Source organism: Fundulus heteroclitus, unplaced genomic scaffold, assembly GCF_011125445.2.
Source record: "Fundulus heteroclitus isolate FHET01 unplaced genomic scaffold, MU-UCD_Fhet_4.1 scaffold_744, whole genome shotgun sequence".
In the NCBI taxonomy this organism is placed as follows: domain Eukaryota; kingdom Metazoa; phylum Chordata; class Actinopteri; order Cyprinodontiformes; family Fundulidae; genus Fundulus; species Fundulus heteroclitus.
In genome coordinates this window covers 19,139-34,509 of record NW_023397191.1, presented here as the reverse complement: position 1 = coordinate 34,509, position 15,371 = coordinate 19,139, and the positions used below count along the sequence as shown (strand labels likewise).

Sequence of the window (15,371 nt, the reverse complement as noted above, 5' to 3'; positions counted from 1 at the left end):
AATACAAAAATAGACAAGAGCAGTGTAAAATAAATAAATAAATAAATAAATAAATAAATAAATAAATAAATATATATATATATATATATATATATATATATATATATATATATATATATATATATATATATATATATATATATATATATATATATATATAGAGAGAGAGAGAGAGAGAAGATAAATAAAAATATATATATATTTAAACAGGCTGTGCAGCTTACAAAACATGGTACACATGGGTTTAATCAAAATCATAGATTCAAATACAGGATGACTGTCTGAGGATCATTAAGTGGGCACAGTTTTAAGTTTACCTAAATGCGTCAATATCGGACCCCAGACAGAGGAAAATTTGTCCTCGGATCCCCTTAGAGTATATTTTATTTTCTCTAATTGTATGAAGTGTGTCAGGTCACTAAACCACAAAGACGCTTTGGGTGGATTTTTGGATTTCCAATGCAATAAAATTCTTCTAGGTGCAAGCAGCGTTGTAAAAGCTATTATGTTTCTATAGCCTTTGGCTCACATTACTTCTAACAACCTCTTGTTTAAAAATAAAATAAAAAATAAAGTCTGATCTGGTCACTTGATTCTGTTCAAGTTCAGTTTTGGTCTCGTCTGACTGAATCTTCTCCAACATGGCGGCTGCTGCGTCGCCCAGTTTGCTAGTTTGTCCTGGTTTGATGTGTGGAGCACATGAGCAATAGTTGGGGGGTTTCTGCAGCTCACCCAGAGCTACCAGGAAGCTCTTAGCTGATCAATGTTCTCATTGCCCGGCTGAGTTTTTGCATCTGTGCTCCACCTAAAATCCCTCAGCGATCCACCAGACGCTGAAACCTGGGAACATTTACGTACTAATCCTGCTTTAAACCTCCTTCACATTAAAGAAATCACAGAAAATACATTCCAGATTAAAAGCATGGAGATTTATGCGTGATGGCAAAATCCTTTTGGTTACATCCGCGCTCTGAGGAAAGAATTTAGCCCCAGATATTAATCACAATTTAGGGAAAAAGGCTCTTTTGTTTTCTGACCTGCAATGATTGCATAAAGCTAGCAAACAAGAACAGAGCAGATACTTGTTCTTTTTTTTGTAAAGTAGTGGTTCTCTAATATTTTCTGTTGTGCCTCTTTGAAGAATGAACACATTTGTGCCCCCCTCTAACAAAATGGGTCATAAACTTGACTTTTATGGTTCTCTCTCTTAAAGCATTGAACCCATCACTCTGAAGATTACCTATAATCCCTTTTATAACTGTAAAATACATTCTATAACAACTAGATCATCGCCACGTTTTATAAACTACGATATTAACAACAGTCTAAAATGATATGAAGCCATTAAATATTAAAACACAAGAGACTGCCACATTACGTTTTATACTCTTTCAGGACTTCATTAATGTAATTAATGCACATATTTTCACAGCTACGTTACGAGTGCAGAGAAGCTGCTGTGCTATGAATAATATAAACCAGTTCTGGTTGTACTGATCGTTTATTACCCGGTGATTTCACTCGTCTATCTTTAGTTTTTGATAATCCTCAATAATCAAATTTAGACATTCACAGTGAATCATAACCAAACTCATACCAGATTTAAAATCAGACATTTTAACCACAAATGAATTATTTCTTGAAAACAGCAACAGTTTCAAACCACACTGTTAAACACAGCTAGCATAGCGCTAACTAGATGCTAAAGCACAGAATAACCATGAAACCACTGAAGGTTTTCCCAAGCTGTTTACGACGCTCTAAAATCAACTCATAATGTTGGGCAACGTGTCAAAATGTAAGCGAGATGTAATCTAGTGGATTTAGTAAAGGATCTCTGCAGAGAAAAAAAAAAAAAAAAAAAACAACTAGAAATGACCCGTACCTGGAAGACGTGACCAGTAGCCTTCAGTTTGGGCTTCTCCTCCTCGTCGCTGGAGGCCACAGAGATGCTGTCCTCCACGCTGGCCTTAGCGCGAGACTTTGCAAAGTCTTCGTACAACTGAACCTGCAAACAGCGACAGAGCGTTCCAGCTTCATTCGTTAAGAGATCAAAACTAGGAGGAGTTTAATTTTAAACAACGGCAACAAATCCACCGTGTAGGGGTTGAGTGATAACAGCTGCTGGTTTAAACCAACCAGCCATCTGCAGGAGGGCTGTGCATAAAAATCCATACAAAGATTAATATCCATGTTTTTAAAAACAATTTTATATCAATATTCTGGCTTTCAACGTCGATATACCTCCCAACCCCTAGGGGGCATTATTACAGCGCAACATCACTGTTCACAGCCAGGAAGAGCAAATGAGACGAATTTGCTAAACAGCCGACATTTCAGAAGCGCCTTCATCCCTAAAAATCAGACGTTTAGACACATTTTTGGTTTCTGTGATGCGTTAAATGCATTGAACCAAATGCACTTTATTTTCCTGTTAATATATCAGTGTTCAATAAATTGAACGTAAATATAAGAATTGGCTGGTTTTGTTGATTGAATGACTGAGCATTAATTTGAAAGTGATAAATATCAATATTGGAGTCAAATCAAACATATATTGAGAATCGTATCGGCTCATCCTAGACGACATCCAGCCCTAATCTGAGGCGCAGAAGCTGCTGAAGTGAGTTTTATCTCTGGATCCGCTGTGTTTGAGCAGACATCTTAAATATAAAAACCTCTGCTGGAACCGGCCTAATAAACCAATATTTACACAATTGTAACAATGCCTCTTTCACCATTTTTCTGTCCTTCGCAGAGGCCCAAATGACACAAAACGCAGCAGCTCTAAAACAAGGTTTTATGTGTCTGTGTTTAAAAGTGATTATTTTTTACTGAAATAATAGTTGAAATCTTTAGCATGGACTGGATTCTCCATAAACTTGAACCGGTCCAAAATGCAGCTGCTGGACTTCTCTCAAACGCTCCCAGACACGCCCGTACCCCCGCTTTAGGATAGACTTTAAAGTCCTGCTGTTTCCTTTAAAAGTCATGAATCACTTTGCTCCAGCACATTTGTCAGAGCTTTTAACTGTTCCCCACATGCCCTTTTTGCACCATTATTTTTCACTATAAATACGGTGGAACATTCTTCTGCACACTTTAAAAAAAATAAAAATAATAATAATGTTTTCTCCTTCACTGTTACATTCTTATCACTGCTGCACTCTATATTGTAATGTTATTTTATCTCAACTGCAATCTCATTACATTGTCGTAAGCTGTATGCAACGAAATGTCATTTTGTATACACTGTGCGTACAAAATGACAATAAAATTTGTCTAAGTGAATGAATGAATACTTTGTCATTGTCACAAGAACAACGAAATTTTAAAAAGTGCCATCGATCCGTGCATATGTTTAAAAAAATAAAAAATAAATCTCTGTCCCACAATTTACACACAATATAAGAAATAAATAGCAAATAACAGAATAAAAACAACTAATAAATAAAAAAATAGCACATTCTCACACACATCATCCATGATAATTGATGGTTATTTTTGGTTGCATTAAATCTAAGTCAGGGCCCTGCATGTTCCCAGGATTAGAAGATGTGGTGATCCGATGGTTCTTTTGCCGTTTTTGCTCCTAAGTCTTCACTCCTAGCTGTTCAACTGTGGATAATCTTTGTTTATTTTATGGTTTAATTTTTTTATAGAGCTGTTTAAATTGTTTTGAATTGTGCTGTTAATTTCCTATACATTTGTTCCATTTCATCCATTTTGTCTCAGCATTTTAGCTTGTGAAGCACCGTATGGACTGTTGAAAAGTGCTACGTAAATGAACTTTGATTGACAAAGTGCCGTTTTAGACGTTTCATCTACTCCTGGATTACACAGGAACATGTTTGTAACAAAAAGACACTTCAGACCACACCCTAACTGGGTTGGGTCCACGTACCTGCAGAGGGCTGAGCGTGCAGTAATAGTCCTGGATTATTTTAGGAGGAAGGTCTTGGAGCACGTCTTCCTTCATCCTCCTCAGAAGGAAAGGCAACACCTGCCGATGTAAAGCCTCCATAGCGAGGACACCTGAAAGGGAGAAACCCGTTTGGGTCAAATTAAAAACAACATCAAGAAAGAAGGAAGATTTAGAGCAGGGGTGTCAAACTCATTCTGGTTTAGGGGCTGCATACAACTTAATCTGATCTCAAGAGGGCCACATGAGTTAACTCATTGCAAGATTAAATAGAACTAATAAATGTGGACTTGTTAATTTTTATAGTAAATGAATTTCATTTTTACACATTATGAATAACCTCAGCGTTTTTAAGAAAAGTATGTCTAATTACAACAATACTTTTACTCAGTTAAACATTTACTTGTGCATTATGCATAAGAACTGATCCCAGTGATTATACAATGTTGAAAAACATTTATTCACATTTTTTGTAACTTAAAAACACTGTCCTGCATGACAAAATACATCAAACAGATAAAAATTAAGAAATGATTTAAAATCAATTTTCCACATCTGAAGCTCACTGCTACCATCTGATTAAAACACAGCGCCCCTCGTGGACAATATAGGAACTGCAGATTTTCAATTAAAGGAAGTACATGTTTTTTTCAATAATTGTTTCATCATTCTCTTCCTTTTATCTCCTCTTTCTTTCACCTTTAGTTTTTTTTTCTTCCTGTTCTTCCTTTCCTCTCCTACTTTCCCATTGTAGTGTCCATATCATTTGAGATATTCCCCACATGAATCATAATAAAACTATTCACATTCATAAATCAAGCAGAGCACTATGGCAAAAGCTGTACTGCTCCACTTGTGAAAGTCAAATCTGATGAGCTCTTTTTGGCATTAAGACAACAATTCTTATTCCCACATTGCCAGACAGGACACTGGAAAATAATAATTTATATATATATATATATATATATATATATATATATATATATATATATATATATATATATATATATATCTATATATATATATATATATATATATATATATATCTATATATATATATATATATATAATTTTTTTTTTTTTTTGAATAATGATGATGCATTTAGCCACCGGGCCGGAGTGAATTGTCCGGCGGGCCGTATGTTTGACACCCCTGGTTTAGACAGCAGAAAAGTCTGGAAATATATAAATACATTCCCTTTCTCCTCCTCAATACTTGAAATGAGTGCACTAAAATAGATTTTCCCCCCCATGACTACGTTGGACCCCTGCGTGTTGGTCTGGGGAACGCGGCCGTACCGGCTTCCTGCTCCCGAGACGAGCTCTTGGCGTCGCGGCTGGCCAGGATGGGCTTTCCGTAGCGCGCGGCAAACTGCCGCTCCGTTCCCAGGAAGCCGGGCATCAGGAAGTCGAACAGCGACCAGAGCTCCAAAACGTTGTTCTGAACACGAAAGACACGTTTTAGGCGACACGGAGCTACCGGAGGCGAGGGGTGGGTCAGGCTTTCTTCTGACGGCTCACCTGAATGGGCGTTCCCGACAAGATGACCCGGAAGTTGGCGGCTAGCTGTTTAATGGCTTTGGACAGTTTGGTCTTGCCGTTCTTGATGATATGGCCCTCATCCAGGATGCAGTAATTAAATTTGATATTTCTATAAAAGAATAAAAAACATGTGGGATCGGAACGCCTCTGTACGAAACACGAAAGCGATTCGGAGGATCTACTCACCTAAAAAAGTCGATGTCGTTCCGCACGACGTCGTAAGAAGCGACCACCAGGTTGTGTTTCTTCACCTGGTGCTGCAGCCTGAAAAAAAAAAAAAAAAAAAACCCTCGGTTAGTCGCCCCGCCGATGAATCAAAAGAAAAAACGCGCGCTCTCCGTCACTCATTACCCCTAAAGCGGACTAAGGCTCACCGCATGCGCTCCGTGGGAGGCCCGGTGTAGTGCAGCGGGCTGAGGTACTCTCTGGAGCAGAACTTGGCCACTTCGTCCACCCAGTGGCCCGTAAGCGTGGGGGGGCACACCACCAGGGAGGGCAGGGGGCTGCAGTCGGCCGCCTTGGTCTTGGCGTACTCCTGCGCCCTGAATGCAAAGAAACACAGAGTTAGTGCAGACCTGGAGCTCCGAGGACGCTTAAAGAAGCAATTTTCACAACAGGCATCAGATAAATGGAGGATTAAAAAGTTTAGAGCAGGGGTGTCAAACTCATTTTGATTTAGGGGCCGCATTCAGCTTGATCTGATCTCAAGAGGGCCACACGAGTAAACTTATTGCAAGAATAAATAGAACTAATAAAAGTGGACTTGTTGTTTTTTATATTAAATGAATTTCACTTTTACACAATATATTATGAATAACCTCAGCGTTTTTAACAAAAGTATGTGCAATTTCAACAATACTTTTACTCAGTTAAACATTTACTTGTGCATTATGCATAAGAACTGATCACAGTGATTGTACAATGTTGAAAAACATTTATTCACATTTTTTGGAACTTAAAAACACTGTCCTGCATGACAAAATACATCAAACAGATAAAAATTAAGAAATTATTTAAAATAAATTTTTCCACACCTGAAGCTTAATCTGCTGATTAAAATACAGCGCCCCTTGTGGACAATATAGGAACTGTAGATTTTCAATTAAACGAAGTACATGTTTTTTTCAATAATTGTTTTATCATTCTCTTCCTTTTATCTCCTCTTTCTTTCACCTTTTCTTTTTTTCTTCTTGTTCTTCCTTTCCTCTCCTACTTTCCCATTGTAGTGTCCATATCATTTGAGATATTCCCCGCATGAATCATAATAAAACTATTCACATTCATAAATCAAGCGGAGCACTACGGCAAAAGCAGTACTGCTCCACTTGTGAAAGTCAAATCTAATGAGCTCTTTTTGGCATTAAGACAACAATTATTATTGCCACATTACCAGACAGGACACTGGATTAAAAATCATTGTTGAATAATGATAATGCATTTAGCCACCGGGCCGGAGCGCCACAACCAGTGATGAAGCGTTTTATGCTCTCCGTACCTGAGGTAGTGATCCCCAGCCAGAATGCAGATGGACTGCAGCGTCTTCCCCAGGCCCATGTCGTCGCAGAGGATCCCGTGCAGCTTGTATTTGTTGAGGAAGGCCAGCCAGTTGACCCCATCCTGCAGGATTAGCAGACCATGAGAATCTCCACACGGCGACATTTTCAGGGTTCATTTAATTCAGCAACCTCAAAAAAACTCATAGATTCATCGGACACATAGCCATGTCTAGCATTTATTTCTGAGAATTTAGCTTTAATGGTTTACAGCTAACCGTTACTCTGAAAATTAAAAAAAAACAACATGAAAATAGTTTTTAAAACAAAATTAAAGCGTAACGGCCTGCGCAGTCAGAGCAAAGCTTGACGGCTGTTCCAGGAGACGGTCTTACACCCTCCTCTGGGAGGATAAGCCGCAAAAAATGTCACGGCTAAAGAAGCTGGCTGTTAAAAAGCCTGTATTCAGGAATATAAGGGGAAATCTTAATGGAGGGTTAAAGTGTGGTAAAATATGTTGCACGAAATTAAATATATACACTTTAAATAAATCCCGTAAAGAGCAATGAAGCTCTACTGGTTGGATTTCCTTCACCAGCCTGTAGAGACCAAATTCAAAGGCGGGACCGACAGAGTCAGAAAACTGCAGATGTGACGCAAAAAAAACTCCAGAGGAAGCGCTCTGTTGTGATTTGTAGTCCGTGAAACTTGTCACGGCATCGAGAAAACTCTACAGGGAACCATTTTTGTTGCTTTTGCCTAAAAAAAGATCAACGGCGTACTAATAAATGTACTTTCTTAATTTTCCACGGCACCAAGCAACAAATATCTCAGTATGCATCGTGACTGTTATGGTTACAGCAAAGCACTGATGAATTATGGGTAATTCTGGCTGGCGATGAGTGACGCAATGGTAACATCCCCCCCCCCCCCCCCCCCCGCGCTGTGATTTGCCCGGTCTGTTTTAGACCACCGCATATGGAGCCTCACCAGACCTACTTGATGTAATTCAGTCTGAATGTTGGTACCGGTACCAACAGGTATGTCGAAACTTTTTCAAATAAAAAGAGAACACAAAAAAAAAATATATATCATTATCGAGTCATAAGTGGATAATTAGACCACCATTTTTAAATAGGAGATCAAACCTCATAATATTGCCAGAATAAAGCGGTGATGATATGAGAATAAAGACGTCATATTACCAAAAAAAAAACTTCTATAGAGAGAAGAAAGCTTCTATAGTTATCAAGATCTGGCGTGATCAGCCTGAGCTGAGTAGTTTAACGCGCGGGGGGGGGACCGCTTTCTCTCTTCAAGGAGAGATTTATTTTAGTGCAATGACGGTTGAGTGAAGAAAATTATTAGTTAAAAGCGTAAACCTGCTGCTCAGAGAGACAAACACACACCTGCTGGTACTTCCTGAGCTCCGCTTTGATCGGCACGGGGATCTTGTAGTTCTCCAGCTTCCTGCCGTCCAGCAGCTGCTCCAGGAACTGACGCTCTCTCGCTTTCTGCTGGATCAAGTCAGCAGACATGGCCGGCGGGTCCGGTATGCCCGCCTGTGGATGGATTAACAACAAAGCTGCTTGAGAAACCGGACGGTGTCAGGGGATTACGCCGTGGATATATTACTGATATATCCAGTTCCATTGCTATGCAGATGACACCCAGCTTTAAACCACTACATCCCTCCCACCTCCCCATCAAATTGCCTTCAGAAAATCAGACCCTGGTCTTCGTTAAACTTTCTCAAGCTTAATAGTAGGGCTGGGTATCACCTAGGATGAGCCGATTCGATACGATTCTCGATACATAGCTCAGCTTGATTTGATTCCAATATCGATATTTATTACTTTGAATTAATGCTCAGTGATTCAATCACCAAAATCAGCCAAATATTATGTTTATGTTCTATTTATTGATCACAGACATATTAACAGGAAAATAAAGTGCATTTGCTTCAATGGATTTAACGTGTCACAGAAACCAAAAATGTGCCCAAACATCTGATTTTAGGGACAAAGGAGCTTCTAAAATCCTGTCGGCCGTTCCACAAATTCGTCTCACTTGCTCTCCTTCGCTGTGAACTGTAATGGTTGCGCTGTAACAACGCCCCCTAGAGGTTGGGAGGTATATCGATATTGAAAGCTAGAATATCGATATTAAATCGTTTTTAAAAAATATCGATATTAATCTTTATATCGATTTTTATGCACAGCCCTACTTAATAGTGACAAAACTAAACTCCTCCTTATTGGCACCATCTTCTCCATCTCCATCGATAGTTCTTCTGTCTCCCTCCACTCAGGTTAAGAGTCTGGGTGTCATCATAGCACTCTGTTATTTCAGTCCCACATTAATAATATCACTCAGTCAGCATATTTTAATTTACGTAACATCTCTCGCTTACGTCCAACTCTCCCTGCTAACAGTGCTGAAATTCTGGTTTACACCCTGGTTACCTCCTACTTAGATTATTGCAATTCTCTTGACAAATTACCTGACAAATCCAGTCATAAATTACAACTACTCCAAAATTCTGCTGCCCGTATCATTACCAGAACCCCGTTTATCAGTCACATGACACCCGTCCTGCAGCAACTTCATTGGCTTCCCTTTAAATATCACATAATTTATAAAATTCTTCCCCTTACTTTTAAAACTATCAATAATCCCCCCCCCAAAGTATCTCACTGAGCTCCTTCACATCAAGATACCCAGTCGCTCTTTCAGGTCCTCCTCTTAAACTCAGCTCATCCTTCCACATGCTCGTCTGGTTACCACGGGGTTTACTCTCTGCCCCACTACATTCAACACTCCACGTCCATAACTACTTTTAAAACTCACTTAAAAACATATCCTTTTAGACAGCCATACTCTATGATTTTTTTTATATAGTTTGATTGTAAGGATCCGATCCTTTGTTTTTTTTATTTTATTCCTGCTCTTTGTTGATTCAATGTTTATTGGATTGAATGTTTTATTGTTGATTCTGTAAGGTGACCTTGAGTGTTGAGAAAAGTGCCTATAAATAAAATGTATTCTTTTTAAATAATAACATAACATAATATTATTATTATTAAAAGAATATCATAACATTATTATTATTAAAAGAATATCATAACATTATTATTATTAAAAGAATATCATAAAATATTATTATTATTAAAAGAATATCATAAAATATTATTATTATTATTATTATTATTATTATTATTATTATTATTATTATTATTATTATTATTATTATTATTATTATTATTAATAATAATAAAGGTTTATGGTAGCAAGAGAACAACGCACACCTCTAGTGGCAGCAGGCGGATCAGCGTAGCAAAGCACTGGGTGGCCATAAAACGAATGCTGTCGCTGGGGTCGCTCATCCGGCCCAGCACAGGCACCACCAGCAGCACGATGTAGGGAACGATGTCCACGTCCAGCTGCTCCATCACACCTGCAGAGCGCTGGTTAAGGGTAGCGACGTACAGGAGGAAACGCTGCCGCCTCTACTCCATGGCGACGCAAGACGCGCGTGGCGACAGCTTTAAAGGTCTGACTGAAGGATACACGCCAAGGCTTCGATGGCGCCCTCCTGCTTGGTGCAGTCATCGATGGCGGCCAGCCAGTGGAGGACGCACTCCAGGAAGCTGTTCATGGTCTCCAGCGTGGCTATCTTGCTGAGCACACCGATGCAGCGGGCGGTCATGTGCCGCACCGCCGTGTACGGGTGCTGCAGGCAAGTGAACAAATGAGGTAGGTGTTCCAGTAGCTGGGAGGGGGGGGAGAAAACCAGAGGCAAGCTGAATGTTTTAGTTAATCAGATTTTAAACTAAAAGCATTACCACAGCGGCGGTGGCGAAGCAGCAGACTTACCAAAGGTCTAAGCTCAGCCGCCATGGCTCCAGCCATGACTTCTAAAACTTGCAGGGAGTTGACCAGTTCCTGAGCCGCTGCATCTCCTCTCTCCAGCTCGGCCTGCCTGTCTGAAACGCACAGGAGACACACGCAGCGCTTCAGGAAAGCAAAAGCCCAAATTAAACTACATTAGTTAAATAAATAAAAAAAAAGGGGGGCAAAACTGGAAGAAAAGCGGTTAAAAACTGCAGAGGACTGGAGAAAGGTTCATGGTCCAGCAGGAAGATAGACGGGCAGCGGACCTCCAGGGCCGGTTTCCTGAAACCTTTAGATGAATCTCTGCAGTTTCACACCACTGTTCTAGATCTTAGTCTAGCAATTCATTCAAAGGATTCACAGATATACCGTATTTCATAAGGCGCACCGGATTATAAGCTGCGTTAAATACTCTTCCCAAGTGTGTAACATCACTCCTTCACGTCCACACATCCGTCTCTGTGGGTAGGACAGAGTAGCTGGACTACACTGCCCTGTTTCTAACATAAAGCCAAAAAAAAACTTTTATATAGAATTAACTTAGTGGGTTTATTGTTGTTAGCTCGTACTCTGGGCTGCCTTACATAAATGCACTTCTAGTTTAGACATTACAGTCAGGCAGTCTGGTAGACAGCTCAGGGGTCCTATCAGGTAGAGACACAGTGTACCGTAATGCTCCTAATATCCTTTGAGCGGAGCGGCTTTGTTGTTAACCAGTCGTACTTACACATTTTCAACGTTTTTTGAGCGCATTGTGACAAATAAAAACAGTCGGTAAGCACAAGTTTAATCATATATAAAGGCGCACCGTCAATTTGAGAAAAATGCAAGGATTCTAAGTGCATCTTATAGTCTGAAAAATACATTAATTGCAGTAAAGGGTACTCGTTTATCCTGAATAGGGCTGAACGATTTTGTAAAATAATCTAATTGCGATTTTTTTTCTTAATATTGTGATTTAATGCGATTTTTTTTCCCCAGTTTAATTTATCACGTGTTTCAAAATATATACAAACAAATCAATTTGTTTCCTCGCCATGTGGATTAGTTGCTAAAAGACCCACAGCATCTAAACTTGGAGCAGTAATGATTGCGTTCTGCCTACAATATATTTCAACCAAAATTGCAATTTTGACTTTTCTCCGCATTAACTACAAGCAACAAAAATGGCCTCTAAGTAAAGATGTTTGTAAACAAGGACTATTTTAAATATGAACTTTTAATGTTTCTATTAATCAGAATATTATTCAAGAGAACAGCTTTTAATTTAATTGGACATCAATCCTTGTTGAAATGCAACCAACAAGCAAGTCTATGTATTAAACTGATTGACCTGTACTTAATGCTATGTATGATTATATAAACTCAAAAACAAGTAATAAAATTAGATTATCTCACTGCTGCAACTGTCTTCCCTTCCATGTGGAGGCAAACCCACTTTAAACATTTTACCAACACCTAAAGGACGAGTCTAATTCACTAATTGTTACATAGACAAAAATTGCAGACTCTGCGATTTGGAAATTGCGTTATTTTAAATCACGATTATATTGAAAATGCGATTAATTGTTCAGCCCCAATCCTGAAAGAAAAAAAAAAAAAGGAAAAAAAGGGCTCCCCCCCCACACATTTTTCTTAAATTACAAAAAAAACAAAACTCAATAAAATACATAGTTTGTGGTTTTAATGCAACAAAAAGCCCATAAAGAACCTAATAAATGAGCAGAACTGCATATTAAAGCTTAAGTTGTCGTACCGATGCACAGACTCTCCATGGCCACCGCCTTCAACGGTCCCACCGTGTTGTCCCACAGGTACGGCAGACGCTTGTTGAGCTCGGCGCCAAAGTGCCTCGCGACGGTCGTTAGGGCAAACTCGGCTCCTCGTCTTTGGACCAGAAACTGCTTCTTGCACTTGGGAATAAAAAAAATAAAATAAAAACAGAAACACAGTTCAGAGACGAGCTGCTGGCGGTATGAGCTCGCTGTGAGGACGCCGGCCGTCAGCTACCTCGTCGTTATCGGGACTTATGGTGCTCCCGGGAGGAAGCTCCGTCACTGGGGTCTTTGGAGCTTTGGGGGTTGGACCCCTTTTACTGGTGATTGCGAACGCAGCCCGCTGGTGGCGGTACAGAGTGATGATTCCTTGGGTTTTGTTGACCACGTGATGCATGGCGTCTTTTTCCAGCCCGCCTATTGAGGACACAAACGTTAAAATCAGTGCTGTGAACCGGTTCAAGGAACGAAAACCGGGAACTTTTTGTATTTTATGTTCTGGAACACTTATTTAAAAACAATTATTTATTTATTTATATATAAGGGATGTGCAAAATAATCGTCATGACGATGCATCGCGATTCTAATTTTCGCGATCTACTGCATCGATTCTTGACGGCAAGTATCGATTATTAATTTAAAAAAATGAAAAAATACAATGCGGTACCGCGCACGTGACGTCACCGACTCAAGAGCAACGCCCCTTTTGCCGCTTAGGTAGGGCAAACAGGTAGAGAGCGCCCGTAGCAACCAGCTATTACACGCACAACAGAACCAGCGATATGACCGACTTTACAGCCGTTAAACTTTCCCAAGACGATGTCCCAGGCGCACGGATTACTGGTCGCACTGTCGAAGAACACACCAACCTTCAGCTCAAACGATGGCTTGAGTGTCGAGGGCTTAAAAAAAAAAAAAAAAAAAAAAAAAAAAAAAAAAAAAACGGAAAACGGGCCGAGTTGATCGAACGGTAAGCTTTGTTTTTTTTTGTTTGTAATCACCATCGGTGTTTAATGTTTGTCTTATTTGAAATGTTTTTGAGTAAGCTATCCTGGTAGCAGGGTATCATGTTAGCGCCTGCTACCATGACAGCCTATATGCTATCATGGAGATATATATATATATATAGATATATATAGATATAGATATATATATATATATAGATATATATATATATATATATATATAGATATATATATATATATATATATATATATATATATCTATATATATCTATATATATATATATATATATATATATATATATATATATATACACATGACGGCTGAGGTTCACTTCCTGTGTGACGTCACATCACACATTCGCTGACTGAATGGAGAGAGAGAGAGTGGTGTCTCCACTAGAGCTACACATCTTACATAAGAGGTAAATTACGATCCATCATTAAGTAAAACGGTCATTCCAAACACAATATCAATAGCTATTAAAAGATGTGACATAATAGCATTATACAGGAGACAGGAACGAAATTAACCGTTCCGGGAACAGTATGTTTTTGTTCTAACCGGTTCGGGAACGTCAATTTATTGGTGGAACTCATAACCGGAAACGTTATAATTCCGTTTCTGTTCGGAATGACCGATTGGGGAAAAATCGGTCCAAAGCCCTGGTTAAAACCCTCTTAATGCTAATATATTCGTTTTTCCTTAAAATATCTCGTGCCATTCCAGTTTAAAACACAGTCCAAACCTTTGGCGGGCTCCTGGGCTGCGGGGACGGGACAGGCCGAGGAGGGCGTGGCGGCGGGGTCCGTGCACGCCGAGGCGCACAGGTTCTTGACGATCTTGGAGTTGGGGCAGGGCGAGCGGCCGGCGCACTGCTGCAGCAGCTTGGCTATGAAGGAGGCGGCGTAGCTCTGGACGAGGGAGTTCTCCTCCTTCTTCACCGTCTCCATGAGAGGCCGCACCAGCGGGTTGAGCTTGTCGGGGAGCGCCTCCAGGCTGATGGCGGCGCAGGCGGCGAACATGTGGACGCGCAGGTGCAGCTGCTGCCACTCGCCGTTGGTCTCCAGCACGGTGGACTGGGCCTGCTGCCGCTTGCTCTCCAGGGCCAGCCACTGTTTGGACTTCACGTTCAGGCCCGCCGTCGTCTCTGTGAAGATGGTGGTTACCTGAGGCGACGACAGAGGAAAGACGCTGGTTTTCTCTCTTTCATACGGAAGAATTAAAGTTATTAGAGCGCTTTTTAGCCCAGAAGTAGCCCACATCAGATGGGTTACAAGACTACACTGCAAAAACTGAACTAAAAATAAGTACATTTTTCTTGAAATTAGTGTATTTATACTTATACTTCTGCCAATGGAATAAGATTTTTGCACTTAAAATAGGACGAATTAATTTGAAGTGCGTTATATCTAATTATCTTATTTTAGGCGTAAAAATACTCATTCTATTGGCACATAATCTTATTTACCTGCTCAAATCAAGGACAAATGCACTAATTTTGAGAAAATGTTACTTATTTTTAGTTCTGTTTTTGCAGTGTACCAAAGCTGTAAGATGGCTGTGTGTGATTGAAACGACACGTTTGGAGCTCATTTATCAAAAGATTGGTTGTTGATAGGGCTGGACGATGTAGAAATAAAGCTTATTGATAAAACGGAGATCGTATCGATCGATATCTGTTAATTATCAACAAATTCAAAACATTTATTTTAAGTGCAGCCCTGGTCATTTTATGCTGTTGCTTAGCAACCTGTTTTTAGATACAGAACACACAAACAC

General features: G+C 39.7%; 1 protein-coding gene across 1 annotated transcript in view; it reads right to left on the bottom strand.

Annotated features, from left to right (window-relative positions):
- LOC105926144 (BTAF1 RNA polymerase II, B-TFIID transcription factor-associated) overlaps positions 1–15,371 on the bottom strand; it is a gene marked incomplete at its 5' end in the record, with an annotated part of 38,344 nt that overhangs the window by 5,394 nt on the left and 17,579 nt on the right. Inside the window, 14 exon segments of the mRNA XM_036134125.1 lie at positions 1,886–2,008; positions 3,905–4,035; positions 5,222–5,363; positions 5,444–5,573; positions 5,651–5,728; positions 5,839–6,006; positions 6,960–7,081; positions 8,367–8,519; positions 10,266–10,414; positions 10,528–10,729; positions 10,834–10,943; positions 12,608–12,764; positions 12,862–13,043; positions 14,338–14,758. Coding sequence (XP_035990018.1) covers positions 1,886–2,008; positions 3,905–4,035; positions 5,222–5,363; positions 5,444–5,573; positions 5,651–5,728; positions 5,839–6,006; positions 6,960–7,081; positions 8,367–8,519; positions 10,266–10,414; positions 10,528–10,729; positions 10,834–10,943; positions 12,608–12,764; positions 12,862–13,043; positions 14,338–14,758 — 2,268 coding nt within the window.